General features: G+C 53.5%; 1 protein-coding gene across 2 annotated transcripts; it reads right to left on the bottom strand.

The window, feature by feature from the left end:
• Nucleotides 1–200: 200 nt before the first annotated feature.
• MED1 (mediator complex subunit 1) lies at nucleotides 201–14,518 on the bottom strand. Of its 2 annotated transcripts, none has more exons than XM_064636921.1 (17): nucleotides 14,323–14,518; nucleotides 13,597–13,703; nucleotides 12,765–12,843; nucleotides 12,151–12,205; nucleotides 11,889–12,021; nucleotides 11,135–11,163; nucleotides 10,698–10,769; nucleotides 10,453–10,527; nucleotides 10,039–10,112; nucleotides 9,723–9,812; nucleotides 8,866–8,977; nucleotides 8,486–8,610; nucleotides 8,165–8,283; nucleotides 7,153–7,354; nucleotides 6,894–6,989; nucleotides 6,685–6,790; nucleotides 201–5,931 (listed from the first exon to the last, which is right to left on the bottom strand). In XM_064636921.1, the coding sequence occupies exons 1-17, from the start codon at nucleotides 14,348–14,350 to the stop codon at nucleotides 2,685–2,687; spliced, it is 4,749 nt and encodes a 1,582-aa protein (XP_064492991.1). In that variant the 5' UTR covers nucleotides 14,351–14,518; the 3' UTR covers nucleotides 201–2,684. The 2 variants fall into 2 exon arrangements, with proteins under 2 accessions (XP_064492991.1, XP_064492992.1); XM_064636922.1 differs by lacking the exon at nucleotides 14,323–14,518 and adding an exon at nucleotides 14,207–14,282.
• Between the last annotated feature and the right edge of the window lie 488 nt (nucleotides 14,519–15,006).

Below are 15,006 nucleotides of genomic sequence, written 5' to 3'. Positions count from 1 at the left end.
CGGGGATCGGGGGGTCCCGGCTTGGGGGGGGGGGCGTCCCCCGCCCGTCCCTTCCGGGACCGCCGCGCTCCGCCAATCAGCGCCGCGCGTCGGCGTGACGTCACGATGATGTCATTCCCGCGGGAAAATCAAGCGTGGCGGGGATCGCCCCCCCCATTTCCCCGCCTCTCCCCCCCCCAAAAAAAAAACCCCACGAGAGCTCTTTGTACCAAAGGGGTTTATTTGCATGTAAATAAACGTGATCTCTGCAATATTTCAAAAAAAAGTCAAAATTCCACTTTCCGCCCCAAAAAGCTGCCGCGGGAGCCGGGATTATTTACAATTCCAGCGCTTTCTCCAGCTCAGGGGTTTATGTACAGCATGATCAGCGAGGAAAGAACCAGCTTCTTTTAATCTCCGTGTTGGCTTCACCACCTGAGATTAAAAGATTTGCCTCACTATTTTTTTTTTATTTTCACTTTATTTTAATCTTTCCAAAATACTGAAAGATGTAAAATCATCGAGAATAAGCAAAAATAGCTCAAAAATAAACCATTTCTCGGAGCCCAGAGAGCCTCTGTGCGGTCTCACACCTCAGTTATCTCACAGGACTTGTCATTGGAAGGGGACAGGGCACCAAAACGGGGGGAAAAGCTTTAAATTTGGGACCTGTGTCTCTGGCAGTGGCCAGAGGAGACGTTGTTCCCTCTGTTCCCACCTTCCACAGGGGGGGAATTTTGGATACTGAGCTTTGGTCTGGGTGAGGGGAAAGGAAACGTGTGCAGTTTGTTCCTCTAAAACACGTTTTCTGTGTTCATTTTGCTGCTGGACGGGATTTCCTTCCAATTTTTCGTGTGTTTCCAAGCAGGAAAACACGGCTCCTGGGGGATTCCCAGCCTGGATTCCACTTGAAAGCTCTTCTTTGGGAAGGCTGGTTGTGCCCTCATACAACTGGGAAGGGATCAAAGGGGGTTTTGTCATAAAAACGAGTTAAATAAACACGGGAGAGGGGCCAGGATCCCTCCGGAGGCCAAGCCGGTGTCATTCCCAGTGCAGGGGCTCCAGGTAAATTCCTCTGGCACTGTATTCCTTACATCCTCGTCGTGGCAGTCACATGATTCCAATGCTGATAAGGGGATTTGCTCCAGGTTGGGATTTGTTTCCCATTTTCCTATCATTCCAGCCCCTGGAGCGCTGGGGAGGGGGAGGCTGCAGTGCCCAGGACAAAGGATAAATATTGGATAATACAGGAAGGGAAAGTTCTCCAGAGCTGGGAGGGCTTGGGAGAACTCCAAGACTCCCACATTCTGGAATTCAGTTGGAGGCAGGAGGAAGAGGTGAAAAATCCCTACAATTAACGGGACAAAGACATTGGCCTTTCCAAAGAGCTGGAAAAGAAACAGCTTTCCTGGGGTATCCTCGGGGTGAGCCCAGGATGGGAAATCTCAGTGGTTTAAAGGGAACTCAAATCCTTGACACCTTTTCTTGCTGAGGCCCCAAAAAGGAAGCAGAACCTCGTTCCCACAGGGAAATCCTGGTCTCCAGGAACAGACAGCAAATTCCAGTGGGAGCAGGAGTCCGTGATCCCACTCAGTCCATGATCCCAAAGGAGATGTGTTTGCAGAACTCCTGATTTCCCACATTCCTCTCGAGTGAATCAGATGAAACTGCTTTTAAAAATAAAACCACTCCCCTGAGCCTCCTTTCCTTTCAGGGACCACAAGAGCAGCCAGGACCCAGAGGACGCCTGAGTCATGCTCCTCATTCCAGCCAAAAGAGCAAAATCCATCTTTTAAGGAAATCAGCACTTCTGCTGCAACTCTTCTCCCAGCTGAGCTGCTCAGGGACTGTTCTCCAGGCACTGCCAGTGCCAAGCAGGACACCAGACTAATCCCTGGGTGTGTGACCACAGTTCCCAGCTGAGGAGCACGAGGGGATTCCAGGGAAGCTCCCAGGGAAGCAGCGCTCGGATGGAGACAGGAGCCCCTTTCCAACTGAGATCTGCTGGAATTCCACCGTGCCAGGACGTCACCAACATCACCAGAGCTGCCCAAATTCCCTTTGGGGATAACAAGGAGCACAGGGCATTCCCATGTGGAGCTGAATAAATAGCTAAAAAAAAAGGGAAGTCAAACCCAAGGCAGAAACCCTTCAGTGCTGTGACCTGGGATAAAATCCTGATCTCCAGGAGGACGCAGAGCCCGCCCTGAGCTGGGCATTGGGTGAAGAAACGCCACGGAAATCAAATAAATTAAAACCCTCACAGTTTTCCTTCTTCCAAAGAATAAAACCCAACCCCTAAAACATTTCCTAAAATAACAGCTTTAAAACTTCCTACATCCAAAAGGAACTTCTCCTGAATGGGATGGGGGCAGAGGGACTGGGATGTCCCAGACCAGCCTATGTCTGTGTTGGCCCCAGTTTGGGGGCTGCTCCCACATTCCCACAATCAGCTTCACCCGCAGGACTCCACCAGTGGGATGATAATACTTGTAAGTTCAGGATGAGTGGAAGTGCCTGCAGGTGCTGGCACTCACACCTCCTGCTCAGACCCTGGCGATCTGAAAATCTTGGAAATACCTTGGAAATACTTTTTTTTCCCTCTCCAAACACACACTCGTGGTGGGTTTGGGATGGATCCTTCCTTCCTTCCTTCCTTCCTTCCTTCCCCCCCCAGGACCCTGCAGACAGCTCCTGTCAGAGAACTAATTGCCAATTAGAGCCACATCCATGAGATCATCATCCTCCTCCCCGATGAGGAACTCGGGGCTGGCCCGGGACGGCCTCTCGGCCGCCAGGATGGCGCTGCCGGCCATGGAGAGCGGCTGCTCCGCCGAGATCGGGGACTTGGACCAGCTCTCCGGCTTCATCCCGTGGGACTTCTTCTTGTCCCTGTCCTTGTCCCGGTCGCGCTCTCTGTCCCGGTCTTTGTCCTTCACTTTCTTCTTCTCCTTTTTGTGCTTCTTGTGCTTCTCGGCGCTGTACTCGGGCAGGGGCCGGATGCCGTCGTCGGAGCTGGGGCTGTTCTGGTAGGACTTCTCAGCGATGGAGGAGCCGGACTCGCTCTCGCTGTCGATGTTCTGGGGGGTGTAGGCCGGGGACTTGCTGTGGCTGGGGGAGCAGCGCTCGTGCTTCGGGGTGGACCCGCTGATCAGGGGGGATCCGTAGCTTTTGGACGAGGCCATCTGGGGCCTGAGCCCGTCCCCGCCGCCCTCCCCGGGTTTCTGCAGGGTGACTTTGGCCTTGATGCTGGGGGAGCCGCCGTCGTGTTTGCTGATGATGATTTTGGCCACCCCGGTGCTCCCGACGCTTTTGGAATCCGAGTTCTTCTTGGAGGAGTCGCCGGACCCTCCGGAAACAGAGACCTTGGATTTCTCCTTGTCGCTCTTCTCCCGTTTGCCCTGGAACTCCCCCCCGGACATGTTGTGTTTGGAGGACATGGCATGGCCTGAGGAATTGGAGCTGGGCCCCATCTGTCCGTCCATGGGGTCGTCCCCGCCGGGCCCACTGGTGACCACCCCGTGCTTCAGCTTGTCTATGACTGCAGTCAGGGAGGGCTTCTTGTTCCTGCTCGGAGACTTGCCCTTGGAACTTCCATGCTGGTTCTGGGAGGAGGACATGGAAGACCCGCTGGACGAAAAGGAAGAGGAAGATGCCGTGGAGGAATTTGACGAGGGAGGTGGTTTCTGCGACATGGACCCAGAGGATCCCATTCCTGAAGAGGATTTCATGCTCGAGCCTGACCCAGTCCCGGACATATGGGACCCACCAGAGCCTGAACTGATGGGGGACTTTGCTTTAGATGACGGGGGAGTGCCTGGGACGGGCTTCATGGGAGAGGCAAGTTTGTCAGACCCCCCCGAGGGCCGCGAGTGGGACGGGGAGATGTTGGGTTTGCTCATGGAAGGGTTCATGAGCGACGATGGCTTTCCTTGAGGTTTCATCTTGGTGCTGCCAGAGCCGGTGCTGAGGCCGTGCTTGGTGATGGGGGAGGATCCCGGCTTTCCCACCGACTGGGCCGAGCCCTTGGACTGACCCGACCCGGAGCCGCCCTGGCCCGAGTAGAGGCTGCTGCTCATCTTTGAGCCAGAAGACCCTTCTGATTTGCTTTTAATTTTGCCTGAGGTCGAAGAGGAGGAAGAAGAGGAGGAGGAGGAAGAATGGCTATGATGGCTTTTGCTGCTGGAGGAGGTGACAGAACCACTGCTCGTGTACTGACCGTGCGACGACGGTTTGCCAACAGTCACTGTTCCTTTGGGGATCTGGATGGTTATTTTTGGAATAGGGGGAGTGGCCACCCCAGGAGGAGTCTGAGATCTGCCCGAGCTCCCTGGAGATTTGGACCCACCTGTGCTGGCCGGCGGTGTGAAGGGCCTGTTTGATGAGCTGTGAGATGGAGATTTCCCATCTGTCTCCTGCTTCTTCCGCTTCGGAAGTTTCTCCTTACTTTTCCCATCGCTGGATGGGGTCCGGCTGCGCTTCCCTGGCTTCCCGTCTATCCCTGCCCCTGCCATGGCACTTCCAGACCCATTGCCCTCCTTTACCCGTTTCTGAGACTTCTCCTTTCCCAGATCCCCTGTGTTCAGCAAGGGGCTCTGACCTCCACTGTGGTGCTCCATGATGTCCGAGGAGCCCAGAGCTTTGCTGGCAGCTGCAATAATACTGAAATCCACCGTGTCCGATGGATTGCTCCCCTTAAATTTATTTTCCCCCCCGTCAGCCCCCAGGACCTGCACCCCTAAGTTAGTTAGAGCCTGGGATGCATAGCCCTTGAAATCATCAGTGTCTCCACTCTGACTGCTCTCATCAAAGTACTCCTCCCCAAAACCACTCTGGCTCTGACTGTTGAGCAAGTCGGGGTTGAAATCTACTCCGTCTGGGAAGAAATGGTTGGAGGAGTCGCTGTTGGGGCTCACAGCGGCGTCAGCGATCAGGTCTGCGGGGTCTGTGTAGGGGTTCTCACTGCTGTTGGCCTGAAACACATCGGGGTCAAAGAGGGCACTTTGTGAATGTCCTGAACTAGAGGAGTCTCGGACCGGAGTCCCCATGGGTGGGCAGTCCTCGGTGCTGGGGGGCAGCTTGGAGGCCTCCTCCGCTATGTCGGAGAGGATGTCGGTGACGTCGGGCCCGATGCTGTCGGAGCTGGACAGACGGACCATCCTCTGGATGCTGGGCTGGGCGTGGGGCAGCGCCTGGGGGTAGGTGGCGGGAGGAGTGCTGCACTGGCTGGGGGCTGGAGTAATGTGGGGGGTGTCCAGGGTGTCTGCGGTCATGTTCACGTCAAAAATGGGGTTCTGGGAGTCAACGTCCATGGAGAAGAGCTCCCTCTGGAAATCGTCCTCAGTCTGGTGCTTGGGCTTGTCGGCCGGCACGCGGGATTTTTTTTTCTTTTGCTTATTCCCCCCGGGGCCCATCTCCATCCTGGGGGAGCCAGAGGAAGAGTTCTGCCTTTCCAGGGGGCTGCTCCCATACAGGGTGGAGAAATCCTGAGGGGGATTCTCCTTAAGGAGGTTCATGAGCATGGGGTGGTTCTTGGTGTTGCTGGCTGGTGAGGATACTGGTGGTGGTGTGTGGTGGGGGGGGGTCGGACTTGAGCCAAGGGTTGACCCCACATTCCCTGTGATCTGCAACAAACTAGTGAGAATAGGGTTCTGAGACACTTTGCTGAAGTCCTCCCCATGGCCCACCGAGTCATGCCTCTCTTTCATGCTTATGCTCATGTTAAACAAAGTAGTGATGGGCCCCCCAGGAAAAGTGTTGGTTGGGGTGGTGGTCCCGCTCATTGGGTTGCTGCCTGTGGTCATGCCATACCCTGGGCTGCTGGCGGGGGGCAGGTTTTTCTTCACCATGTCTTCCACTGTCTCTGCAATGAGGGACAGGGCTGGGGTGTCAGCTTGAATGGTTTCTGCTTTCCTACGGATCGCCCTCATGGTCACGGGGATGGACATGCACCTGCAACACACAGCAAGGGGTCAGCAAAGGGCACTGCAGGGCTTTGCACCTTCACCAGCCACAAAACAACCACTGAGGGGCTTGCACAGGAGAGCAGCAGGTCCAGGGTTCCACAGCAGGTAAATGTCCTCCTGTTCTGCTTGGATTTACACTTATCCCACCACACTTACCCAGCCAGGAGACACCTGTGCCTTTATGCACCTCCTTGCAATCACAGAGAACCAATTAACTCCAACAATTAACAGCTGAGAGATCATCATCTTGTAGTTCAAAAGCACAGGATGCAATTGTACCATCATGGAATGGTTTGGCTTGGAAGGGACCTTAAAGCCCACCCAGTTCCACCCCCTGCAATGGGCAGGGTCACCTTCCAGTAGATCATTGATCAAAAATCAATGATACCACCACATTCTACTCAGGGAGGACAAATCTATAACGTGCTGGAAGCAAAACCAGCTCTTCTCACTCCAAAGGTGGCAGTTTAACAGCTGTCCTTGCCCTGGGAATGTCCTGCTCTGTTCTGAATGTGGCTGAGGTGGAGGAACCCCGATAAAAGCTCTGTGCAAACAACCAACTCAAAAATAACCAGCTCTGGGTCAATGCCTGGGATGGAATTTTCAGGAGTGCTCTGAGCTTTCCCCTCTTCCAACCACCCACCCACAGAACAGCTCCAAAAGTGCTGGATAAACATGAGGCAGAGCAGAGCTCATCTGTGGGACTGGGAGTGCGAGGAGGGACAGGATTCCAGCTTACCTTTGAACAACTTTGGCAATGAAATCATCTGTACAGATAAGGGCGTCGGACAGCCCCTTGTACAGCTTACAGTTCACGTGGGTGGAGTCCTGCACATCCATCACCACTGGAAGAGAGAGTTTGGGAGAGGTCAGAGCCCTGCACACAGGGCAAGGAGACCCTGCCAGCCTTCCCAAAAACCCCCTCCTGGTGTCACTGAGCCCACTTACCACACACCAGGGAGTCGTTCACGGGGTGCTGGAAGGAGACACTGAAACAGGAGTCGGAGAGAGGGCAAACCTCAAACTGCAGGATCCCGGGAGAATCTGAAAGACACGGGAACTGGTAACTGAGGGAACATGGGAGATGAACCAGGGGAAAAAAAAAAATAAGGCAAGCGGCTCAGATCTCATTTTTTATTCCTGCATCTGGGAAAAGTACCCAGGGTCTATGATCCCCACATCAGGTCCCACTGGCTGTGGCACCCACCTTCCTTGAGGACTGTCCTCTTGACGCAGCTGCCGATGAGGGTGTTGTAGGCCACCTGGTGCCTGATGAGGTTGAGGATGAGGGGAACCCTGCCCGGGTGCTGGAAGGCGATTTTACTGATCAGAGTGCCCTGGAGGCTCCTTCCATCCGGGAGAGGGGCGTCCTTGTTCAGGAAGTAACAGTGCTGCTGTCCTGGAAGAGCCTGACAAGACAGTTTGGGCTTTAGTCCAACTGGGTGGAAGGGGATAATGGACATTTAGAAGGACAGAGCAGCGTCCAGATCCCAGTGACACCAAACCACCCTTCTGGATGAAAGGGACAAACAATGAGAATGTTTTCCTTCCAATCTGAACGAGGAAAACATGATTTTGGCTCCTCAGAAGTGGAACTGCCCAACAGCATTCACTGTTCCCACTAAAACAGTTTCACATGGTATGGCAGCCCTTCCAAGGGGAGAATCCTCTGGAGTTGACAGGAGATAAATTTAAGGATCAGGATTTCTCCCAGGCTGATGCAATTCATTCAGCCACACACCACAGCCCGGACAAGAGGAAGGGACAGATCCTGGGAAGGCTCAGCCCCACACCTCTGCTCTCCTCTCTGCAGCTGCACCCCAACAGCAAAGCATTTCTCATCACCTAATTTTCCTAATTACCATGGTCATTATGGAATGGTTTGGGTTGGAAAGGACCTTAAAGATGATCCAGTTCCACACCCTGCCATGGGCAGGGACACCTTCCACCAGCCCAGGTTGCTCCAAGCCCCATCCAACCTGGCCTTGGACACTTCCAGGGATCCAGGGGCAGCCACAGCTTCTCTGGGCAACCTGTGCCAGGGCCTCCTGTCTGTACCCGAATCCTAATGCTTGGATAGCTCTGGTTAATAATGGATAGCTCGTTGTTAATAAATGCTGAACCAACTTCCTTTACCTTACTTGGAAGACACCTGAAGGAGCTGAACCCCCCCAAAGGCTGCCCCGAGCGTCCCAGGCTGGCTGTGACAGCACACTTACGGCGTAGAAGCGCATGTTGTGGTTCAAGGGCAGGGGATCAGCCTCCTTGGAGAGCTCAAACTGCGTGATCAGCTCGTACAGGGGAACAAACGTGGGCGGGGTGTCAAACAGCGGGATCCCTGAGGGCACAAGAGGGCACAGAATGACGGCAGGAGCCAGGAAAAGACGCCGGGAAGCCCGTCCGGGTTTTGCCGCGACCACCACGAAACCTCAAGCAAAAATCCCCTGGCCCACGTTAGAAATCGGCAGCACTTATGGACAGAAACCAGGGAAACATCCATAGAACCCCAGGGAATGTGTCTTGACAGGTCTGCAACCCACCTGTGCAGCTCTGGAGTTTCTGAATGAAAGCTCGAGACACCGGGATGGGACGTGGGAACTTCAGGAAGAAGCAGGCCGGTAAATCCACGCTGTTGGCACTGGTGATGGAGGAGAAGGACGGGGTCCTGGGACAGTGGGGGGATAACAGGTGGGATTAGGAGCAGGGCACGGCTCTGGCTTCTGCTGTGAACACCTGACATGGCATTTATGTTTGCTCAAAGATATATTAAAAATAAAGACGCTGCTCCAAAGCACGTCAGAGTCCTGAAATAGGTGTTTCTTGGCTTAGAGACAGCACATACATCATTTGTACAATGCAGCCACCTCCCCTCTCTGACTGCAGCTGAGGATGGAGTGTGGGACTCCTGTCCTGCCCTTACCCTTTGCTGTCCACGGGGTGGGAGCCCATGATCAGGGGAGCAATGGGAAGCTTGTGCATGGTCATGGTGCCCTCGACTGTCACGGCCACGTTCATACCCAGCGAGCGAGGAACTGCAGGGGAACAGGGAAAGAACCCAACTGTAACGTGAGCTGATGGGAAAAAACACCAATGCGAGTTTTATACGTTACATACTTCATGAGTTAAATAAACTCCCCATCCCTGGAAGAGCCCAAGGCCAGGATGGACAGAGCTTGGAGAAACCTGGCCTAGTGGAAGCTGGAATAGCAGGAGGTGGGACTGGATGGGCTCTAAGTTACTTCCAACCCAAAGCGTTCTGTGTGATTCTATGTTTCTATTCCAGTAATAGAAAAATAAATCATGGAATCATAGAACATCCTGAGTTGGAAGTGACCCATCAGGATCATTGAGTTCAACTCCTGGCCCTGCCCAGGACACCCCAAGGATCACATCCTGTGCCTGATTCACTCTGTAATACAGAAGTAAAGCTCAGTGACTGAAGGAGAACCAGTATAGAGCTGAGACACCAGAGAGCTGACGTACTGGCTGTGCAGTTTCAAAGGATTACTCTATTTTAAAATGAGATTCTGCCTAATGAAAAGGCTCTGTCTGCAGACTGTCACCCCATCAGGAGCCCAGTTCTACCTCCAGCACAGCCACAAAGTTCAAGACAATGGTGGCCTGGGCCAGCGTTTACACCCGGGCTCACTAAACCCGTGTCCTCAGTAAGCCAAGCTGTGACTTTCCCATATTCCAGGGTGACCCAGTCCAGATCTGTGCTTCCTCCTCCTCTCCCTCAGGCAGCAGGAGCCCACCCCACTTGCAGAGCTGACCTACCATTGTTCTCATGCAGGATCACGGGGGCTCCGGTGCCGTCCTCAAATAAATCGTAGGGGGACACGTAATATTTGAGGTTCATCAGCAGACCTGGGGGACAGGAGCTTCTGGTCAGGCATCCTGACAATCAACCTGCTCACTGCCGACCCCCAAGACCACACAGACACCCAACCACCTCGTCCCCCTTTGAGTTTGATTATTATTATTATTATTTTCTAGCTCTGCCATCAGCTCGTGTGAAACCAACACCTGCAAAAAGGGACCCTGAGCAAAGGAATTTTAATTAATTCCTTTTTTAAGTGTCAATCGCAGGTACCTCCACTCCTGGGGGTGAGATAACCAACACTGCCATGGAGAATCTTGTCGAGGGGGTTGGCATTGGTGGCTTGCCTGCAAGAGAGGAAATCAGTCTGTAACAAGCCAAAATCCACATGCTGAGTCCAAGATTTTAGCTCAAAACACACATTTCTGGGTCCCAGAGGGGCTGATTCTAAACTTTGCACTGTTACAGCCAGAACAAAAGCTGTTTTACTCTCTAGAGCATGGCTGGTTTATCCACCAAACCTACAGCAGTGAAAGATGGTCAGAAGTTTCCCAGTTTCTTGGGAATCTATCTGTTTACAAACTTATTACTTTGCCTTTGAGACTCTCAGTTGAATTCTGCAGTTAAAAAGGAGTTTCTCAGAGCCCTGAGCACGTATTTACACACATAAAACCCACCCATCCTTACCAGTACATCCCAGCCATCTTTTGGAGATCCAACTCCAGGGACTGCAGAGCCAAGTACATTTTAGTTTTAAGTTTGCTGAGGAAAAAGAAAAAAACAACAACAGAACAACATAAGAAAACTTGAACTGCTCAGTGCACACCTACAGCTTGAAAGTTTGTTTCCTTTTATATATGTAGATACAAATAAATGTAGTCTAGGCCTGTTTGATTTTTATGTGTGGGGATATAAATACATTCCAGACTCACTTCTCTCCTGGCAGCTTGTACAGGTTCACCAGCCCCCTCAGATGTTTAGAAAACTCATCAAAATTTTTCTCTCTGAAAGGAAAAAGGAGGGAAAGTTACCAAGTATTCAAATTTGTAACAGAGAAGGGGTTTTTACAGGAAGTGTTGTTAATACAAAGTCACTTCACAAGAGACTTTTGCTACATAAAAGCTACAAAATGTGTCCTTTAAATGATTCAGTGTTTAAGCCATGCTGTGGCTTTGGAGACACCTTTGCAGAGCAACCAGAATCACAGGGATCTGAAGCAAAGCCAGTAAACCCTCTGGAGAAGGGGAGAGACTTTGTGGGGAAGGAGCAGTTATGAAACACTTTGTGTTTCCAGACAGAAAATACCATCAGATCACCCCAGCAAAGAGAAACCTGTCAGAAAACACAACCAGCAAACCTTGTTACTCACCTCAGGTGCTGCACCAGTTCTGGACAGCTCTGGAAAGGAAAGAACAAGGATATCAGTGTGGGATGCAGTGATTTCAGGCTTTGTGCAGCACAGCAACTGGAAAATATCAGGAGAGTAAAATTCCTGAGCACCAGCTCTTCCTGTGGAACAGCCCAGGGCTCACAACCACACCTTGCTCTGGTTCTAGTTCTGCTCGTTAAGCCCCACTGGGACAAATTCAAGCAAGAATATTTCCTCTTAAATGACTTACCTGAAAAAAACTTTTCAAATTGTGAAGCCTTAAGTTGGAAACCTATGACTTTATGTAGATATTAAAGATGGCCTGTCATCAGAAGAGGCCAATTTAATACCAAGTTCAAACTCTCCTCCACGTGCAGAAGGGCAATAAAGCCATTTTCTTCCAGTTTCTTCCAGCATTCCCCCTTTTAGTACTTTCCATTCCATTAATTTCCCTTTCCTTTCCTCAGAAACACAGCGATAACTTCCACAAAATTCTCAGAATCACAGACAGAACTTCCTCAAATAACTTTTCCAGCTATTAATCCACATTAATATGTAATCAATCAGATTATCCCACAGGAGCAAACTACTCCATGGAGGGCTTTACTTCCCACTAGAACGAGCAGCAAAGGTGTAACTCCAGGTGTTGGGGAACATTCAACACAACCCATTTCCTCCGCTCGAACGAGATGGAGGTGAACAGCAATCCCAAAACCACAGAGGCATTCCCACCCTCTTTCCTGGGAATACCCACCACGGGGTTCTCTCCATGGTGGGCCACCTTGACATCACAGAGTAGCCCGGTGGGGTCCAGCTGCACTTCCACGTAGAACATGTCCGAGGTGATGTAGCACTCGGTGCCGTTGGCGCTCAGGTGGGACCCCAGGCTTGGCAGAGAAAACACAACAGAGGTTGCTGGGAGATGCACACCAACCCCCCGGGCCCAGCAGCAGCAGGAGGGGCTGGTGTGGGCAGGGAAGCAGGGAAGGTCTTGGCCGGGAGCTCAGGGGACCCACCCGCTCTGCCTGGCGATGGACTCCAGGCGGTCGGTCATGGCAGGCAGGGACGAGACTGGGGAGAGGACAGAAACAGGGCTCACTGCAATGAGCTGACACTCCCCAAGGGATAAATCAGCAATAAACCCAACCCCAACCAGCCAGTCCCTCCCCCAGGTCTGCTCACTCCTTCCCACGTGCAGCTACAGAGGATCTGTGCTCCAGTACAGGCAGAACCACCTGCACAGAGAGAGCAAAACCTTCCCAAACTGCACAGAGAGAAGGGAACTTCTGCTGCAAACAGAATCCAGGGATGGATTAAAAATTCCTTGTACCTTAAAGCTCATCCAGTCCCACCCCCTGCCATGGCCAGGGACACCTTCCACTAGCCCAGGTTGCTCCAAGCCCCATCCAGCCTGGCCTTGGACACTTCCAGGGCTGGGGCAGCCCCAGCTTCTCTGGGCAAAGAGAGGATTTTCCCAGTAAAGGCAGCACAGCCAACCCTGCCTGCTCCTGCCTGGCTCTGAGCTGGGTGTGCTGATGTTCACCTGAGCACCAGGAGATGTGCCAGCAGCGCCCTGGGTGTTTTTATGGAGCATTCCCACAGGATTTCACCCCCCAGAGGACACACCAACCTTTCAGGGCCTTCTGCAGTGTCTCCAAGCAGCTCACCAGGTGCTGGTGCCCCCCCGAGTTCAGCACAACTCGCTTTTCCTTGGTCACAAAGAAGAAGAAAAAAGGTCATTTTTGTGTATTCCTCAGGAATTATTGCAACTTTTGTGCAGCCAAGTGAGGTTTTTTGAGGTAACTAAAAGCAGGTTAGATTTCATCCCCAAATCATGTCCTCTTGGTTCCTGCAGGAGAACAGTACCTGCTTTGGGAGCAGGTAACAGAGGGAGGCCTGGAATTGATTTATTTGCTTTCTGGCAACTTGCTCAGCCAGAAGAACAGATTGTAGCAACTTTTAACAGGTCTAAACTCAGAGTTATAAGAGAGAGAGCAGAGAAATAAGGAGCCAGGCACACTTCTAGCACCTGGATATGTGCAAAGGGCTTTGCTGGAGCTCTCTCCTGCCTCCTGCTCCTCCTTCCCCACTCACTCCCAGAGACTAATATTTCAAACTAATAATACTTCAAACTAACTTTTGACTAAGCCAACACAGTGTTCAATATCACTGAACAGGGAGCAAACTGCTCTACAAAACAGTATCTTGAAACAGCAAATAAAAAACACAAGTTTGATCCTTTTCCTGGCACTGAGCTGAAAATTAACGTGTAATTAGCAAAGGCAAAGGCTCATCAAGCAGGGAGGGCTTGGACATTCCTCCCTCCCCTATGCCCTGCAAGGACTGACACCCCTCAACCCCAGTGACCCAGGAGGGAGTGAAAACCTTGGGGAAAAACAGAAACACCTTGAGGAGATCTGAGAAGCCACCACAAAAAGAAAGCAGAGCCTGGGAAGCCTCACCATGACCTGCCGGACCAGCTTCATGGTCTCTGTCCAGGGCCTGTTCTGGCTGTACTTGGCGTGGAGCCTCTCCAGGAGGGAGCTCATCTTGTTCAGCTTCTCCGCCTCTGGGGGACAGGAGCAGTCAGGGAAGAGCACGAGGCAATGCTGGAGGTTTTACAAAACACCTCCCACCTTTGGGCTAAAGAAATTTATCTGCTGCTGATTTACCCCAGACCTCAGGGCCCAGGTGGGTCTGGAGATGTTTCTGTGGATCGGTGGGATCCCTTCTCCAACTGGGTATTTCTGTGGGTATTTGACATATTTGTATGGATTGATGGAATCCCCTCTCAAATGGGGTATTTGCATGAGTATTTCATATATTTGTATACATTGACAGGATCCCCTTTCAAACGAGATATTTGTACGGGTATTTGGGATATTTGTATAAATGGAGGGGGTCGCCTCTCCAGGGGGATATTTGTATGAGCATTTGCGAGATTTGTACGGACTGGGGAGCTGCCCTCTCAAATAGGATATTTGTATGGCTGTGGGTGTGGGTTCACGGGGTACCCTCTCCTCCTCTTTCCTAAGCAGCCCAGCTCACAGAGAACCCCCAGACCGCTCACACCTTTGCGACCCTCGCTCTCCACGCCTTCCAGGGCGACACCTCAGCCCGTGGCTCCTCAGACCCGGCGCCTCGACCCCCGTCCCCTCACAGGGCGCTCCCGCGCCGCACTCACTCACCCTCGGCGCCGCCCGGCGCCGCCTTCATGTCGGGGTGTTGGTGCCGGTGTCGTGGCCGGTGCCGGTGCCGGTGTGGCGGCCGGGGGGCCCTGCGCTGGGGGCGGCGGCGGGGCCGGGCCGCCCTGGCCCTCCCTCACACGGCCGCGGCCGCCGCCGCCATTGCTGCTGCGCCCGCGGCTGCGCCCCCCGCCCCCGGAGCTCTCGCGAGACTTCCGGGGCGCGCGCGCATCGGCGGGCGTGGCTTCGCCGCCAGCCAAGGCCCCGCCCACCCCCTCACCCCTCACAGCCACCTCGCAGCGCGGCGGCGGCTTGCGGGAGCCTTTTAACGGCGCGTTAACCGCCCGTTAGCGGCCGGTGCGGCGGGGCGGGGCACGGCTCCACGCGGCGGCGCGCCAGCAGCCTCGGAGGGCGCGGCGGGAGAAGCGGCGGGAGAAGCGGGCGCGGGCGCCATGGCGCTTCGCGGCGGGCCGGCCGCCAGGGGGCGCCGCCCCACGCCCCAATAAAAGTTCGCTGAGGGTGGGAGCGTCATCCCGGCGGATCTCGCGAGAGGACGAGCGCGCTCGCGCACGGGCGGCGGCAGGAGGAGGAGGAGGAGGGACCGCGGGGAGAGGGAGGGAGGAGAGGGGGTGAGAGGGAGGCGCTCTCGCGAGAGTTGCGCGGGCTCTCGCGAGAGCCGCGGTGCCC

This window comes from Pseudopipra pipra, chromosome 26, assembly GCF_036250125.1.
Source record: "Pseudopipra pipra isolate bDixPip1 chromosome 26, bDixPip1.hap1, whole genome shotgun sequence".
Classification (NCBI taxonomy): domain Eukaryota; kingdom Metazoa; phylum Chordata; class Aves; order Passeriformes; family Pipridae; genus Pseudopipra; species Pseudopipra pipra.
Note: the sequence above shows the minus strand (reverse complement) of the source record. Positions and strands in the feature narration are given on the sequence as shown.

What these genes read in the sequence shown, in the direction of transcription:
- MED1 (XM_064636921.1), bottom strand. Translation starts at nt 14,350, where the DNA reads ATGAAGGCGGCGCCGGGCGGCGCCGAGG. An exon ending in TACAAGCTGCCAGGAGAGAA is followed by an intron (nt 10,528 to 10,697) that starts GTGAGTCTGGAA and finishes CTTTTTCCTCAG; the next exon opens with CAAACTTAAAACTAAAATGT. An exon ending in GAGGACAGTCCTCAAGGAAG is followed by an intron (nt 6,990 to 7,152) that starts GTGGGTGCCACA and finishes CGTGTCTTTCAG; the next exon opens with ATTCTCCCGGGATCCTGCAG.